At 40.3% G+C, this 17,984-nt stretch overlaps 1 protein-coding gene across 2 annotated transcripts; it reads right to left on the bottom strand.

Moving 5' to 3' along the window:
- Nucleotides 1-18: 18 nt before the first annotated feature.
- On the bottom strand, nt 19-16,442 carry LOC144661446 (organic cation transporter protein-like). 2 transcript variants are annotated; one of them, XM_078522219.1, is made up of 10 exons: nt 16,394-16,442; nt 8,993-9,320; nt 7,934-8,162; nt 6,878-7,079; nt 5,498-5,716; nt 4,634-4,768; nt 4,325-4,425; nt 3,143-3,251; nt 1,893-1,965; nt 19-1,562 (listed from the first exon to the last, which is right to left on the bottom strand). In XM_078522219.1, the coding sequence occupies exons 2-10, from the start codon at nt 9,272-9,274 to the stop codon at nt 1,287-1,289; spliced, it is 1,626 nt and encodes a 541-aa protein (XP_078378345.1). In that variant the 5' UTR covers nt 9,275-9,320; nt 16,394-16,442; the 3' UTR covers nt 19-1,286. The 2 variants fall into 2 exon arrangements, with proteins under 2 accessions (XP_078378345.1, XP_078378344.1); XM_078522218.1 differs by lacking the exon at nt 16,394-16,442 and adding an exon at nt 12,278-12,452 and having other exon boundaries at nt 20-1,562.
- Nucleotides 16,443-17,984: the final 1,542 nt, after the last annotated feature.

The following is a 17,984-nucleotide window of genomic DNA, read 5'->3' as shown; positions in this document are numbered from 1 at the left end:
CTTTTACGCTGAATTGGAAACAATGTGCGTGGAAGGGAGCCTGGGCACGAACAACAGGAAAATAAATATGGGTTATTAACTGAAGATTTGTTATAGCCCTCTCTTAAAACTTATTTTTTCTACTACCCCCTTTCGAGACGTTACGGAGTTTTTGTGAATGTCTTAAATCTACGTTATAAAGGGCTTCGTTAAGCCAATTAATCACTCGTAGCAGACATTCGCTGAAGACAGAAATCTACAGAAATTCGCCCTACCCAAATGCGCAATGAGGCCAGCAAGAAGCCTTGTCTACTGTCCTGATTTTATGCGATATCAAGACACTGACCTAATATCGCCGGATTTGTTTGGTCGAATCTGGTTAAGATTAATACCTAAAAGTACCTTTCTGATACGCTTCGACGGCATCTCAGGCTCGTTTGGTCTCGCCATGGTTAGTTTGACTCGATAAAACTCCTCAAACTTGATATGGTACCGAAGCATGCCAAAAAGGTACGATTGAGCATAAATACAAGCAATGTACATGTAATTCATGGCTGGGGAGGTGGTGGGGATGGGGTTCCGGAACGTTAACTATGGACTGGTCCTTAGACGATACAAGTTCCACAAAATGGAGGATAATTGTTTATTATTCATCAAATCGTTAATAAATTTTTAAGTCGTACTTTTAAGTCTAAAAAAAGCGATTTATTGTGCAATTACTTTACTTATCTCATTATTGTATATTTTACTTTTTTATGCAGTAGAAATAATACTGTTAGACTGTTTGCTTCCCATGTTTACAAGGTTTGTCAGAGCCTTCAAAAACTAAACTCAATTTAAGGTAAAAAATATACTATTCTCAGCAATATATGGGCACTAATCAGGATCCCAAACGGAGGGGCGCCTCTCATGAGCTATGGAGCCCTGGCTGTTTTTCTTTGTTGCTTTTGTTGCCTAGAGAAGTACGGACAAAATGTTGATTCTCTTTCGTTGGACAGCAGAGTCAATACAATTGGGAAAGAAGCCCCTTTCTTTTGTCCCTGGGCCATGATTTTAAGGAGCAAAGCACCCTTTTAGGACCCTGACGCTCAATTACTATAGCATGCCGTAAGAGCTTGCCAAATCCTTTCCTTCTTATTATTCTTATATAAGACTACAGCAATTATAGCTAATGAAATTTATGAAATTGTTTTAGACTAATAATTTGTGAAGGTACGTTTACTGAGCACATCACCCCGCTACATTGGCTAATATTCGTGAAGTAACTGCTATGCAAAAGTTACATGTAATCTCTAGTCCGGGTCAATTCATATAGCAGAAGGATCTTTCTCATCCACAAGTACTGCTTTTGTATCCGTGGTGTCCTTCACTGTGTCAGCCATAGTGACGTTTCCATTCTCCTCAGCATTCTTTTCTTTGGAATCTGTGGACTGTAATGCAATACATGCCTCTTCAACGCTTTCAGTGTCCAATGTCTCGGGGGTTGGTATTCCCTTTGTCTCTGGCAGCGACTGACACAACAAACCCGCCAACAGCGCATTAGCTCCCATGATGCCGTACGGGAGCAACGGATGCACAAGGCGCTGTGGAAAAGTAAAATAAAGTTTAACTCGTAATTTGTGTTAAATAGGTTAAGACAAATAAAAGGTTTCACTAGGTGTTGATAAGACTGAATGTTAAGTTATATTTCCCCAGATTCGTACCCAGTCGCTTGTCTTATTCGCGGCTTAGTGAGTTCGCGGTGCATCAAGTGAAGAAAGGAAAAAAAGAGAAGTCACTTTTCCTCTCCCTTCTTCCCACCAAAATTCCAAAAACACGTTTCTCATTGTTTACATCAACAAAGCGTCTTTGTTCCCACATTCATCAGATTTCTTAAATAAGTGACGACTGGGTACGAGTCTGATATTACTCACCAGATGGACGATGTAAGGAGAGCAAAATGAGCCAACTCTCGCCGCTGCTGTTGATGTTCCCATGCCTATGTTCCTACACAGAATAATGAACCAAATGATCAACATAGAATTTCTTCCCACAATACTTATACGTTATTATAAGCAAACAGGTAATGAGAATAAAGAAAACAATGACTTGGTGTACTTCCAAATTCTCAGAAGCTACATTAAATGGTAATCAGTAATGGAAATAATGTTGTCAGGTCTGTTGCAATGATGGCTCATCAGTTAAGGCGTTTATCTATAAGCATAAAGCGTTGTGACTAGGAATTTATGTAAAAACGACTAGAATATAGCTAGACCAACTGAGAAGACAAGTCAGAGGAGAAAATGTTCAACTGATTCTCTGGCGCCTGTGCTTGTTTCACGTGTGAACAAAGGCGGTGTTACAAGCGCAAAGGCAAACAAGAAAAACGCCGCCCTTTAAAACCCACACAAAAAAATCAATCAATCAATCAATCAATCAATCAATCAATCAATCAATCAATCAATCAATCAATCAATCAATCAATCAATCAATCAATCAATCAATCAATCAATCAATCAATCAATCAATCGACCCACTAGTTAAATGTGTGAACATCGCTTGTATTTGCTACATTCATGCAATCAGATCAATGGTGTAGCCTTCTTTGCAGCAGTGGGGAGGCTAATGGCCATACGTACAGATGTGCAGGCGGGGCGTCCCTAAAGGGTAAAGTTTTTTAGCCCGTTTGGTCTTTAACAGGGCGAAGATTTTGAACATTTGGTCTAAAATAAAATATGGTTTGTGCACTCTGGTCTGGAATTGAAATAGGAATTAATTCTAGGAGAATTTTTTTTCATTATTATTCATCCCTTCAGTAGTCCGATTAAATTAACATCGGGAATTTGAAGCCATTCTCAAACGTTAAAGAAGTGTCTAAAATGTGTGGATGAGGGGAAAAGTCCCCTCTACTAATTGTGGACACATTACTAAAACCTGATTACAACTATTTACTTAGCTGAAAAAATACAGATATTAAAATTACGTATCTTATGCTAACGCAATGCAAACCGAAGCAGTTTCTTGAGATAGAGGATTGGCCTGATTTTGGGTCAGGTTTGCAGTAGGCTAGGGGAAATCACATATTTTGGTCTGAAATAGAGGTTTAGGGTTTCAAGAAGCGCACCGCACACCGGCACTAAAATTATCGAGGGAATACCCCCCCCCCCCCGGGCATAAATCTTACCTGATGACCGTGGGGAAGAGTTCCGCAGCATACACATACACGGCATCAAATGAAATGAATATAAAGAACTTGGCTGACAGCGCCATTATGATACGGCCAGCCATGAAACCTGTAGACAACAATAAAGTGCATGTTAGGTGCATGCCACCATACGGTCCGCGGACGCCATCTTATGCATTTAAATGCCGCACAATACTTACCTACATCATACATACATCACTTTTCTTTACCCTCGGATTTGTAGAGTAGCTTATACAACTAATATCTCCGAGCTTTCCACAGTAAGCACAATACAACGGACAAAGACCAGACCACATCACCGGGAACTCCATGCCCTACTCTTTACGACAAGTGTGTGGGTTCTTTTACGTCCCCTGCTGACCATAACATTGAATATACAGGAGACGGGGCCTGGACGGTTTATCGTCCTTATCCGAGAAGACTAGAATATCTAACCATTTGCAGATGTTATTGCAAAGGCAGCATATTCTCCTCAGTTATTTTAAGACCCTGAGTGTTGGTCCGGTCTGGGATACCACAGGGTAACGTGTGTAGAACCAGACGGGTTGACCTGTGCCGGTCCTAAAAAAGTAGTCCGGCTCTACGCACGTCAACGGACTGTTCATTTAGCGTGCATAATTGCGAACATTTACGAAGTAATTTTCCCAACCCTAAAACGGGTTCATGCTCAGTGAGGTATTTCGGGACGGTTCGGCCGGTTTGGCCGCTCTCGCCGCCTGGTTATCTCAGTTGGTAGAGCGCCGGATTGCTGTGCGGGAGGTCGAGGGTTCGAACCTCAGACCGGACCAACACTCAGGGTCTTAAAATAACTGAGGAGAATGTGGTGCCTTGTTAAATGCATCTGCAAATGGTTAGATATTCTAGTCTTCTCGGAAAAGGACTATAAACCGTAGGTCCGTATCCTGTATCTTCAGTCTTGTAACAGGGGACGTTAAAGAACTCACACACAATTCGCAAAGAGTATAGTAGAACACGAAGCTCCCAGTGTTGTGGTCTGGCCTTTGCAATTGTGTAGTAAATTACAGTATGTGTACAGCGATTTGAACATATACATATGAAAAATGCGCTATATAAATGCATTATCATTATCATTTTGAGTCTTGTTCTTGCACGCTTTGTTACAAGTAAAAATGTTTGACAGATTAAATGGAACTAACGTACCTTTGTCTTCCCCCGGGTCATACATTGTACACAACACTGCACCGACCGAGGCAATAGCAGCAATGATCATGCAATAAACCAGCGGCTTCTTGCGGCCAAACCTAAAGCAGACAACGCATTATCACCTTAATGAATAAACAAGTTAAAAGGGAAAGCTGGATTTGTTTCTAGTTTATCGGTTTTTCGTCTTTGTGTAACCTACTCTTAGTTGCTTACTTAGCATAAAGTTGATATACTTCTGGTGTGAAATAAAGTAAATTAGTTGAACAGAAATTTCCCGCCAAAACTATCTGCGCACGGAGTACTCACCTGCCCATGGCCCAGATGCCAGCATAATTGGCGGGAAACTCGATAATGGAGCTCAAGAAGAAATTCAAGTACATGTTGCCACCCAGTGTTGGAGTGCTGAACGCCACACCATAATAAACCATGCCGTTTACAAGCCTGTAGTAAAAATGAAAACCACCATTGTTTAATCCGTGTGAGCTGAAGGATTTATAGCCAGGAAAATCTGTTTTAACATTAAGAGTATTCAGGTAGGCCACAAAGACCTGAACGATATTTTAGCTAATGCAAATGATTTCTAAAAACCTGGGCAGAGGTAGGAAGCATAGAAAAACAAAACAAAACAAACATTGTTAGAAGGATGTCGGTGAGAGCAGCACTTGGCAGGTAGTACAAACCCTTTATTTCATGTCTTTAGACCGACCAATTATATTCGTCTATTTCAGTGACTCAAACAATAAAGGTCGGGACACACTAGGCGACAAGTCGCAGCGACAGGTATCTGCGACAAGTCACTCCGTGTGTACTGCTTCAAAACAAGACTCTAGGCACACAGCAAATTCAGTTTGAAATAGTGGGAATGTGAACTAGTTTAAACTGGTTTGAATTCGTGCGACTGATCGCGGCGGCAAAATTCTGTCGCAGCGATAAAGATTGGCGCAGAAATGACCATGTCACACAAGGCAACATGTTGCATCAACTTGTCGCAGCGACATGTTGCCGCGACTTGTCGCCTAGTGTGTCCCAATCTTTAAAGTTTGAAACAATCCCGCTGCTGCTTAGGATTGCGGGATGTATTTTTGTTGCAAACCATATTTTCAGTCCGCTACGGTTTCTCATCTAAATTTCGTCGTTTATCAAACACCCATCAAAGCCTACTCTACTCACCAGGCATACCAACAAACAAGGGTCCTGTGCGTCATTCGTTTGGTTCGAAACAAATCGAGGACGTTACCCATACTCTGTACTTTTCCTTGTGCTTTCGGATTCGAGAGAGGTTCCTCTGGATATTCCTTCTTGTTAGTGGCAGCAATTTTTCGCAGGACATTTTCGGCATCTGCAATCTTTCCTTTCAACAACAAATACCTCGTAGATTCTGGAACAAACCTGAAAAAAGAAGAGTAATTGCTTAAAAGTCCATGGGAGAATTTAGTACTTGAGTAGTAATGCTGCCCAATCCCCGGGGCCCAATCTAAGTCAATCAAGGTAACAAGTGACTTTTTTGCTCAATCGTCGGTGAAATGTTGGCACTGGGATTTCTGTGCTAGGTACCAGCTTCCTAGCGAGTTACCGTATACAGTCACCTGTTTTGTTGAGGTAACAAAGCATGTCAACAGTTCTACGGAAGTAAAAATTGTCTTGTATTAGCGGCCATTTTGTAAAGTACGGATAAACGGTTTGCTGATTGTAATTGCTAGGGTTCAAGCACATAACTGGCGAATTGAGTGTTATAATTGTCATTGAGGGGGACATGGGGGTTTCTAAGCACTGCATTACCGAAAAAAACCTCGTCAAATATCAGAATACCGCAAACAAAAATCAGAAACTACCTCAATTTCATAGTAAGCCTGTATGCCCTGTATGGCTGCCGGATTCGTTGAAGCGAGGGCGAAAGATGAGATAAAAACGAGCGGTGGGACCGTGGAAACAATGAAGGCTTAAAACTGGTTGTTTAAACAGTCAAATTGTTAATTAAAATGTCTAGCAAAGCAAGGCTGTTTCAGGTTGCTTCCGGTTAAAAAAGTGAAGGATACGTTTTCTTACCGACTGTATAGTCGACCAAAACGCTAAGAAAGCGCACCCCGCAGGTTTGGAGAATACTGCAATACCGCAAACCCCACTGTCTCCCTCTGTCATTGTCGAAGCGTTTTCTGTGATGGCGTTAATAGAGCGGTTTTTCACTTAAGTGTCAAAAGTAATTCGCATTTCTTCGGTTTCGCATTACTATACTTTTGGTTTGAGGCTTGAAAAACTCTTCTAAACCAATCAGAAGTGAAACCAAAACCAATCGACTTGCTCACGCATGTTTTCCCGCGCTTTGCACCGGCTACCTGAATTTCCTTCGAGCTTTGATTGGTTCACTGGATTGTCTGCGTCCTTTGTGATTGGCCAGACTTATAGCCTGCGTTGCAGCCGGACGTGTCACAAAATCCTCGACTATACCAGGGTTTAGTTCGTCTGAAACGCAGGCTACCAGAGTCGCAACTTTGGTTTACGACACTCAATAGAAAACTGCTCTAACCGAAGACTTTCGATTCAGTTACTTACCGCCATATAAAGATGGCGGCGGGTAAGCCAGTCGCAGCACATATGATTGACAGAATTCTCCAGTCACGCACTCCATAAGCCAGACCTGCTAACATCACGAGTGCTAAGGTCCACGAGTACCACAGTGACGTGCCAGCCACGTGACGATGCCTCCTGCCTACAAACTCAGTTGCCAACACGTACAGTCCCATGCCCCCGCCGCCTGAATGAAGAAATTAGTCACAAAAATTAATCCAGCTTATGACGGTAGAACTCAATCCAACTCCAACGGTATATAAAAAATAATCTACTTCTTCTCTGTTAGCTAAACACTACTACGTTTACTTTTGACCAAGGAACTGATTCCCTGATGATGCCGGTGAAAGCTCTGAATAAAACAAAATACATTAGCTTGACCCGTTTTCTCACTACTACTAATTTTAGCTGCTTATAAATATCGTGATTTCCTTTCGGTGCGTAAAGGGCTGCAATTGTATTAGACTAGGTTTACAAAAAAGAAATAACATCGCATGTCCCACTTGGCAGCTTTGTAATTACTGATAACCGTTTCAGAAATTTCTTATTACTCATTACTTTAACGACGAAAATGTTCGGATGAAACTTTGGACAACAAACTTTCGAACAATTTTTCTTTAAATTTCGGACATGAACTTTGAGACGGCACAACGGGCAAATAATTTTAAAAATATTCAAAATAGCTCCTCTAATAATAATAATATTTGAAAAAACAGTTTGGATGCAGGGGACCTCGCAACGAAGAAAAAACTGCTTGGCTTCTCTGATGCCGGATCTCTTGTTCAAGAAATGCTCGTACCAGACGTCACTCAACTAAATTGATTGCAAGGCTGGTACAACGGCAGGAGAGCAAGATTTATTGGCCAAATATTTCAACTAGCAGAGCTAGTCTTCTTCAGGGCCAGTACTATAATATAAGGAAGATAACGGCTCTAATAAAAATTTGAATTTGGATAATACAGTGTGGGTAAATAATAATAATATAATAATAATATAATATAATAATATAATAATATTTTGTTAGTGAAATATGTAACTCACCGATACTCAAACCAGTCAAGAGCCTGAACAGCATAAAAAGCCAAAAATGATTGGGAAAGGAGGCAAGAAAACCAAACAATGCACAAGTGAAGGAACATACGAGCACCACGGGCTTACGACCAATTTTGTCTGACAAAAGACCTCCTACAAGTGCACCGAACAGCCAGCCACCGAACACCAGAGACGTGGAAAGAGAAGAGAGGATGGCATTGTCACAAACCAAGTCAAACTGAAAGAATTAACAAGAAAACACTGAATCAATGTTACAAACTGACACACAAAAATATCAGCAAAACTGCTTATAAACAAAAATAAACAAAAATTAGTGTACAAACTAATAAATATAGACATTAAAGACAACAACATTACAGACTAATAAAAATATCAGACAGACATCTGCATGAACCAATTTGTTTTCTATTTATGTAAAAGTTAGCTGTAACAATATCAAGGTTACGTTCACTTTTGTTCCGGCAAAACAGAAACGAAAAATTTTGCGAGTTGATAGTCCACTTTAATTACTCTTTCCAATCTTTGCTATCCGCGCATTTTTATAACAATTATCAGTTTTCTTGACATTTTTCTGCCGTTCCTTGGTGTTCTTCATTGTTGCAATCCTTTTCTATTTCTATGCTCTTTTCCACACCCTCTTTTCCAGCCTTCCCAGACTGTACTACCAAGAAAGCGGACGATGGTATATATAGAGCAGTTTTCAATTAAGTGTTGTAAAATCAAAACCAAAGTTATCACTCTGGCCAATCATAAAGAACACACCAATCAAGACTCGGAGTAAATACATGTAGCCGGCACGGAGCGCAAGAAAACGTATGCAAGCGAGTCACGATTGGTTTTGGTTTTACTTCTGTGGCGCGAGAGTCAGGTTTTTAACCAATCACTGAGCGTAATAATGCAAAACCAATGGAAACGCGAATTACTTTCGACACTCAATTGAAAACTGCTCTAGTTATCAGTTATATAGGGACCAGTCAACTGCAGCAGAATTCTAATAGCAGTGCTCTAACTTAATTAACAAGATTTTGAACGTTTAATAAGTTTTACCCGTGTTACAACGGAGGTAAAATCATCGGCAAATTTCCAGGCTTCCCTCGGCATATCACACCGTCTATCATCCACTGCAGTGAATTCCCCAGTGAAGTTACAAGCGGTGTTATTGACATGAGAGACACACGTCCACTTGGGTTCCGCCGCGAGGAAGGTGGGTACCATCACTTGGAAGGTAATTACAAACCATTCTATGTAGCTGATTATCACAATAAGTCGGATTTGGTAAAACCCAAGACTACCAATCTTTTCCAACACCTCATCCACGGTCAGTCCCATTTTAATTTTGGGTCGAGCAAGCCGGAGCAAGAGTTCAAACAGGGGGCTGAAACAAGAATAACAACTATTTAAGTATTACCATCCTCACTTTTGCTTGAGATTTTATACGGTGGGTTGAACAGTTCTGAGAACGGGATTATTGTCGCTAACTGAAGGGACTGGTAACTGGTACAGATAAAGTACAAGCCTGCAGTGCAGACGTTTTCCGTGGTCGTGCGAGAGTATTAGCTCGCGATCGACTCGATTCGACGAGGGTGGAGAGAGGTTTGTGCAGTCAGCCATACTCCTACTCCCTGAGACACGTTATTTTGCCTCCACTACACAGAAAAACATACACAACAGCGTAGATATAGGGGCCTGTAGGTCAGGAAGGACCTCAAAGCCAGTATGTTGCAAACCTGAATCCAAGATGGCGCTCACCCAAACAAAATACGCCTGCATTGCAGGCTAATAAAGTACCAAATGAACAAACGAGATCAAAGAAAAAAAGGTCCTTTGTTAAACTGAAAGTTCAAATAAACCTGTTGTTGTATTGCTAGCCTTGTAGCCGGTTGATATTTTTATATCGAGTCATTGCTTTGTGATTCTTTTACCGTTTGGATCAATCACAGAATAAAAATTGTGGGTTTGGTTTGACGAAAAGCCGTAATGGAGGAAATGAGATTGTAAACGGAGATAACCAACCCTACTAGCAGGTTATTTAGGACAGACAAAGACCACAGTGGGGGTCATGAATGGTCTCTCAAAATTTTGCAGTGCTCGCAAAATTAGGCCTGCTCGGAATGTTCGCCAAAATTTTAGTGGGTGCTCGTTTGCTCGTGCTCGCATAAATTAACAAGTGCTCGCATGCTCAGTTTTTAGTGGAGGTAGTTTTTGAAAAGTGCTCGTTGCTCGCAAGGCTAACTTTTGTCAATGCTCGTGCTCGCAAAGAAAAACGCTGTGCTCGCATACTCGCAAATGCTCGCAAAGACCATTCGAAACCCTTCACAGTTGCTTTGGGAATGGAGCTTGAGTTAAAATTCGAGTACGAAATTTTTGGTTCAATTAAATTTCTAAGAAAACTGGTACATTAAGGAGAAGAATCTTCACTAGAGATCTAAGTTTTCTTCAATCCCTTAGAAATGTGTACCTTATAATAGGAAATTAACAATTTAGTTTATTCAAACGGGTCTCTGTAGAAAGCGGACCGGATGGCGGCGGATGGCGGATGGCGGATGAAAAAAGGCGGATGAGAAAGGGAGGATGAGAAAAGGCGGACGAGAAAAGGAGGATGACAAAATGTAACCTGAGTATCAGGCCTTCCTAAGGGGAAAGGAGGGGGGGGGGGGGGAGGGAAAGGAAGAGGAGATCGACCTCGAAGGATTAAGAAGATATAGAAACCCTTTATTGTGTGCGATATATTTACGGTTTGCTTTTTTGTCTGTCCAGTTTTACGTGATAAAGTCGAGCAACCATCCACAAACAATACTGCGGCCTGTGTAGGAGAAACGGAAACAAAAATATGGTCTGCTGATTCTCAGTTTAGTAACAACCCCGGTCTTATGATAAAGGAAAGTCAAGGGTTTTTTTTTATCTCTGTTTCTTTCGTCTTGTCAGACATCTTGTCTGGACTGAATGTGCTAATATTTACTTGATCAAGTTATTGAGTTATTAAAAAAGTTCTTTCTATATTTTTTTTAAATTTTTTTTTTGGTATCCGCATTTTGTCATCCGCCTTTTCTCATCCGCCTTTTCTCATCCGCGATCCGCCATCCGGTCCTCTTTTTACAGAGACCCCATAAGACCGCTATGTTCTCGACACTTGTAAAAAATTTGGCTCAGCCCGAAAGTAAGAAATATTGAAACAGAAAACTGCAGAAAACCTCACGCAAACGAATGAATGGATGAATATCTCATTTACTTTAGTAACCTAATGAGAATATTCTATGCCTGTTTAGAAATACCAAGCGATTCTTAAAATTATTTTGCTTTCGAAGCTTTCGAAGTGGACGAATTCAGGGCGAATTCTTCGAGCTTGTGCATACCGGCATGCCGAATGTCGAGAACGTAGCGATTTAATAGTATGCACAAGCTCGAATAATTCGTCCACTTCGAAATTAGAGGGCGGCAGATAACTTGACAAGTAATTGTATCAGGCTTTCCTTTTTTCGCCTTCCCTCCGCCGCGAAAAAAAAAAGAAAGCCTGATCGCAGGTTACACAAACTCAAAAGTTTATTCCCTGGAACCTCGTACTGAGGTCTATTGTTTTAGGCTGAATTTTAATATATCAAAATTGGTCTATTGTTCCTTAAAATTTTCTCTTGCCACGTGCCCTTTAATGGCAGAGATATTTCTTGTTCCCTCAAAACCTCTGATAATCCAACATAATCCCCTGGTAATCCCTTGAAACAAATGACCGTGTACCTTGGTTCCTAAAACCCCTGGGAGCCCTCATCTTTGAAGCAAATTTTTCAAACCTGCTCTGCATATAAATTTTTCTGCATAATGTTATTCCGCCCTTTTAAAACTGATACAGCGACGAAATCAATATTTTGTCATCAGTAGAAAAAGCTCCGTTTTGCACCTCTTCGTAAAGCGTTCGAAGTATTTGATCCTTTGTAATTTTAATGAAAGCCAACGTGTTGTTGACGTGCCTTCTCGACTCTCGCCGGAGGCGGCATTTTGCAGCTGCAAAGGGAAGGAGCAAGAAACTAAGTCTTATTTCTCTCAAATGCTCCAAGCATTTGCAGTTTTAAAACACCAGTCATAATACTATCATCAGTCTATGAGCTGAGCCTAGTTCCGCCCGTGACAGCTGAGCTTGTAAAAATTAGCTACAATTAAAAGCACAAGGCAAACGTGACTTTCTTCGTGCATTTGCGGTCGATTCGCTTCGTGCAGCTTCTTATCCGCAGGAATTACGAAAATAAGACATTGTGAATAAATAGACAATACATTTTCAAATCTCAATGCGTCTTCGTTACCGACTTGTGTATGTTTGTTTGAATCTAAGAGGTCTCTTACCTTAACTTCTCCAAAAGGCGTTCAAAATAGAGAGAAAGACCCTTTCTGTTGGTTATTCAATGAAGTGGAGACTAGGCCAAGGGTGATATTAAAAGCCAACATATGTTAATATTTCGAAGCTGTGTCTCATTCAATGTTACGCTCCAGTGTATGCACCCAACCAGAGACAGGGCGGGCGGCATAACAACACTGCCACAAAAGCTGAATAGACCATATTCGTATTCTCGATATTGGACTGGAACTAGCTTGCAATGGAGGCTCATGCGGGGGAATATCATTAAAAACAGCTTCATGTCATTTGCATTTGAAAAGATTACCCGCATAAGCCTCCATTGCAAGCTAGTTCCAGTCCAATACCGAGAATACGAATAAGGCCTATTTAGTGTTCATTTGAACATTAGGCGATATGTCCGGAGGGGGCAGGAGGGGGGGGGGGAGAGGGGGTACTCCTTTATATAAGCTATATAAGTATGTACGGCGCCAAATGATATGATTTTCGTGCCGTTTTAATCTGAAATAGGGTAAGATTTTAACAATTTTGGTCTGAAATAGTCTATGGTTTGTGCACTCTGCTCAGCAATTGTAATTCTTGAAAAAAAAAAACCACTTCTTTTGTGATCGTTATAATTCATCTCTTGAGAAGTGCGATTTTACGACATTGGAAATGTAATGCTTTTCTCAAATGTTTTCGCAGACGAAGCAGTTTCTTTTTATAGTTATATACATTTTAAACTTTTTTTAGCTTGTGAATTCAAATTTTAAATTTTTTAGCGTTTTTTATTTTTTAATTATAGTGTAATGCGCAATTGAAAATTTTTAAATTGATAATTGCGCAATGTAAGTTAATCATTTATTATTATTATTATTATTATTATTATTATTATTATTATTATTATTATTATTATTATTATTATTAGGGTCTGATCTGAATAGCTAGGGAAAATCGTATATTTTGGTCTCAAATAGGGTAATGGTTTTAGGAAGCACGCGGCAGACCCTTACCCATATTTTCGGAAAGTACCACCCCCCGGACGTTATGCTTCGCAGCTTTTCAATGAGAGCAGTCAATCGAGGAAAGAATGCTAAATAATCATATTTATAGGACAATGAAGCTAACGGATGAACTTTGCATAACAGTGGAAATGTTAATAACCCTGCAAGGATAACAATAATAACTTTATTATTTCTATAGCGCAAAAATCCATGCAAATATGATCTAATGCGCTTAAGGGCCTGTTTATATGGAGGAGAGTTGTCCCTGGTAGGAGGGCTACCCTCTCCCCCGAGCCATCTTTTGCCGAGCGTTTATATGAAAAAGTTGTCCCTGTTGACCGAGCCAAAACTTGGCCCTCTCGGTTCAAAAGACTGGCGAGAGTTGTTTTGAAACGTCTATTATGTCTGCAATAAGGAACGCTGAAACATCGACCACGACCATTTTTTGGACAAATTAACCGCCGACTTCGATTTCAATGTATCTGCAATTTTGTTTTGGTCGACTGCAGCGTTTGCGCATGCTCTGTATGTGTCAACTTGTCCCTGGTAGGCGAGGCGAAAATAACCAAACTGTTTATATGGAAAAAGTTGGCTCGCTCCCCAGGGTCACCCTACCTTCAAGGCGAGTGACCCTCCACCCAGGGTCACCCTGCCCCCCGAGCCAACTTTGCAATTTCTCATATAAACAGTTCGCAGCTATTTATAAAGAAACGTATGAAAAGCTCTCTCGCCCGGGGTGGCTCGGTATGGAGGGTAACCCTCCTACCAGGGACAAGTCTCCTCCATATAAACAGGCCCTAAGGAGTCGAAAGACAAATAAGACCTCAGAATAGAATAAGCAAGGCTGATACTACGTAGAACGGCTTACTAGCTGATTAGCGACAACGGCCTGATTGCTAATTAGATCTTTCACAGTTCCAACGTAAACTACCGTGTAAGAGCATTTTTGTTCACGGTCCCTTAACCTTTTGGTTGAGCGGTTGCTTTATCAATGTCAAGCCGAAGGATCTGTTAACTTCAGTGTTAAAATAGCGATATCATGAATACTCCTTGTACTTTGGATAAGGTAAATGACATAATGTTAAAATTAAATCTTATTTAGTATCTTGAACGCTATGTTTCAGTTTGCATGTATTTCAACTTTCCGCCAATGTCATGCTTCGCAGTTTCTCGATGAGAGCAGTCGATCGAATCAGGAATAATCATACTTGCAAGTGAATGAAGTTTATTGAGGGTACTCAATAGGATTCTTCAATCCCGCCATCTCGACCAAAATTTTCCCTTAATCGCGTAGTCCCTATAACCATAGGGATAAAAGGCCCTTCCATTGCAAAACATATAATAAACGCTTTGTGCGGAAATTTCTGACGTTTATGAAAACGACAACTTGATTTTCTTTGTACATATTTATCACCGGTTCTTTGAAGTGACATTTCCCGATTCCCGCCTCGTAAAATCACTTAATCCCGTGTCCCATTCATAATTGCAATCCCAAATCACTTTCCTTTTCCTCCAAAATCCTGGATCCTGGCCTTTAAATAAGCCAAATCCCGGATCCCGAAAAACCTACTGGGGACCCTCTATATTATCCTTGCCGCTCGTGATCGAACACTGAAAAACACTGAACTAAGGATCCTAAAATTGAGTATTGCGCTCTTTGACATCATCCTTGAAACCAATCTATTCTGCTCCAAGTTGTGCCCGTCAGCAGCTGTTACGCTGTTAGAGAAATTAAAGATTGATGTACAGCCAGGATGAGATATAATAAAAACTACAGTAAAGACGTTCACTGGCTTAAAATATTAAAAAGAATATGAGCTTTTGGCTGTCGCTAAACAGCCTTTGACGGATAAAAATGGAATGCAAAATGAATATAATCTATACAAAAAAGGCGAGATGAAAATAAGAACAAAAGCGAAGTGAAAATGTACGATTTAGGCAAATATACAATACAATACTGGTTTGGAATCGGCTTAGAATTATTGTCAGCATGCTTAGTAGGAGAGGTGTGCCAAACTTCCAAAGTTTTTCTAATGTGAAAAGAGCCTTTGTCAATGACGCTAGAAAAAATTGTTGCCAGCCCCTCCCCAACCCCGAAAAATGGCTGCCCTACCCCCTCCAGGAAGTCTGTCCAGTTTTGAAGGAAAGAAAGGAGCGCACTAAAGAGTTTCATTTAAATCAGCATTTACTTGGAAACCTTATTAAAGGAAAAGCTTAATTGGAATTTTTTCTTGGCACAAATTTTAGGTGAATCGTTTTACACTTGGGATGTTGTGAGAACACTCGAAAAGCTTCTCTCGTGTTCTCCCAACATCCGTGTGGTTTTATTTCGACGGTAAACCTATAATAAGTACGATCTATTGCTTAAAAAACCTTCTTATGCTATAGTTGCTTGCTCTAGCATGTGAAGGTGCGATGCAGTAAAAACCCGCAGGTAAAAACCTAATTTTTAGAACCTCTTAGGGATAAATATGCCTGTAAGACGCCCTCTATATAAGAACCGGCATTTTTTAAACCAATGACACTTCAACACATTTTTCAATGCTAACCCAATAAAACGATCCATTATATGGAAAAATATGAACAGGAACATAAATATAACAACGAAGGTTATGAAGCTACTTGGCAAAACAAGTTCACTTAATACCCACCGTTTTGCGCGCAATCTGCCTTTTTGACCTCCAAATAGTAGATGGGAGTAGAAAGTTGTTTAAAAATATTTCTATACACGCATTATACAGGCGCTAATGATATCGCTACATTAATATGATCTGTAGCGTTAGATCACCGTTTCAGATACAGATGAAAATCAAGAGAACAGCAGGTGCAAATCAACACTTTGTAACACAGACAAGAAAAAATAATTTGATTAAAGTGCGATAACTTCAACTTCAGTTCAATTGCTTTGAATGACCCTAATGAGGGGACATCTGAGTGATGATGACATCTTCACACGTTAAAAGGAATTACATATTTAAAGGAGCTTTGTTACGAACAACGCATCTTGAAAAAACTGGCAAGTTTTTTCAAGTTTGTCGTTCGTAATCCTTCTTAACCCTTAACATGCTAAGCATGAGCTATAGGATAAGTGGAGTTTTTCTAAGTTAAAAGCTAATATCTTACCACTAAAGTCTTTTCTTTAGACTTTACTACTCTGTTTACTTCTGTCGTTGTTTGATCACAATACATGGGTAACCAGGCTTTTATTCAACCGACAAGACCTGGATGCTAAACTAATTTGCATTTGGAGTGCCCCTGGCCACTCCCCGAAGAAAAGCACCATTTCATGCCTTTGGGGGTAGGCATTCCTACATGTGGACCACTAAGCTAATTTGCATTTGGGACTATGTGTATAATACCATGGGTAGGAAGATAATCCCTTCTTTCGTGTGAAGCTCGTAAGATCCAAAGGTGGCCATTTTCCTTATAAGGAATGTAAAGGTGGCCCACCTGGGGGTTATACAAAGGAAACCATTCATTCACACAGGGAGTGGGATGAGGTGAACATGGGTTTACCCGAAGTCGTTGGAGTCTTGCTTAATTAAATGGTTGAATTTTGCGACTATGAATTGGAGTTAAGAACTATTTACATCACCTTTGAAGTAAATTGAAATAATACGGGCTCGCCCACTCTTACTACTTTTCTTTATTTTACTGCCATAATCTGGCGTTATAATGTTGAGAGAAGTAGTGAGTGGAGGAAATAAAGTTTTATCGGCTACATTCCAGAAACAGTAGTGGATTCTCCGACGACAATAAATTGCACGCCGCATGTAAATAATAGTCCATTTTACAGTTGTCTGTCAAGTGACCTGGCCTTTGAATGGTAGTGAGGCTGGAGGTGACCTTGCATTGATACAAACCTCTCTGTATTATTATGTAAATGTAAACTAGTTAGCATCAAAACAACGTGATTAACACAACAAAAGCAGTGAGGTCTGTATCAAAACAAGGTCACCTTCAGCCTCGCTTCCATTAAAAGGCCAGGTCACTGAGCAGACAACTGTAAAATGGTCTATTGTATTATATATACGAGTCGAAAACATTAAACAAAGAAGCGCTCTTACAAGCTTAAATTCGTCAAAAAACCTGCATAAAAACTAACTCACCCTATGCGGAAATTTTTCTTATTTATTTTATTTCAAAACCTCAGTCGTAAAAGCCGATTTTTCGAAGCTTAAATATTCACAACAACAATTAGTGAATAGATTTGAATATTCATATTTGTAAGTTGTGACCACACAAACACACGCATAGAGTTCAACGCCTGTGTTTTCCGGCTCATGCTGCACCGGTAAAAAGTCACTCGTTGCTTGTTTAGGCAACTTAAGACAACTCCAGCTTACTCCATAGCGAAAGCCTTCAAAAATAACGACAACGACCACAAAACTATCTGAAATTTACATTTTTTCCACCGTTGAGTTGCGAACACCTCCAAAATAAACCAAAATTCATTTCCGGTTGCCAACCTTTCTTCGTCCATGTGGGGAAAGGCTCAAGTTTGTCGCCTTTTTCATACCTCACTAGGGGATTGAGAGTGCTCGTAGATCTTACGAGCTCAACACGAAATTAAAAAACAAAACCCATTGTTTGTCCGGTTTAGTGATTGGCCAAACACCAAAATCTCCTAGCAACAGTAAACGTTTTTCCTACCCAGTGTTTTTATTATTCGCCGTAACACCAAATGCAAATTAGTTTAGCATCCAGGTCTTCT

The sequence above is a fragment of the Oculina patagonica genome, chromosome 7, assembly GCF_052425735.1.
Source record: "Oculina patagonica isolate OP01 chromosome 7, crgOcupat, whole genome shotgun sequence".
NCBI classification, from domain to species: Eukaryota; Metazoa; Cnidaria; class Anthozoa; order Scleractinia; family Oculinidae; genus Oculina; species Oculina patagonica.
Note: the sequence above shows the minus strand (reverse complement) of the source record. Positions and strands in the feature narration are given on the sequence as shown.

Bases quoted from the DNA above. Each gene is read 5' to 3' on its own strand.
- LOC144661446 (XM_078522219.1), bottom strand. From the start codon at position 9,274: ATGGGACTGACCGTGGATGAGGTGTTGGAAAAGATTGGTAGTCTTGGG. The intron at 3,252-4,324 runs GTACGTTAGTTC...TGTTGTCTACAG, and splicing joins TGACCCGGGGGAAGACAAAG to GTTTCATGGCTGGCCGTATC. The intron at 1,563-1,892 runs GTGAGTAATATC...ACTTTTCCACAG, and splicing joins CTCCTTACATCGTCCATCTG to CGCCTTGTGCATCCGTTGCT.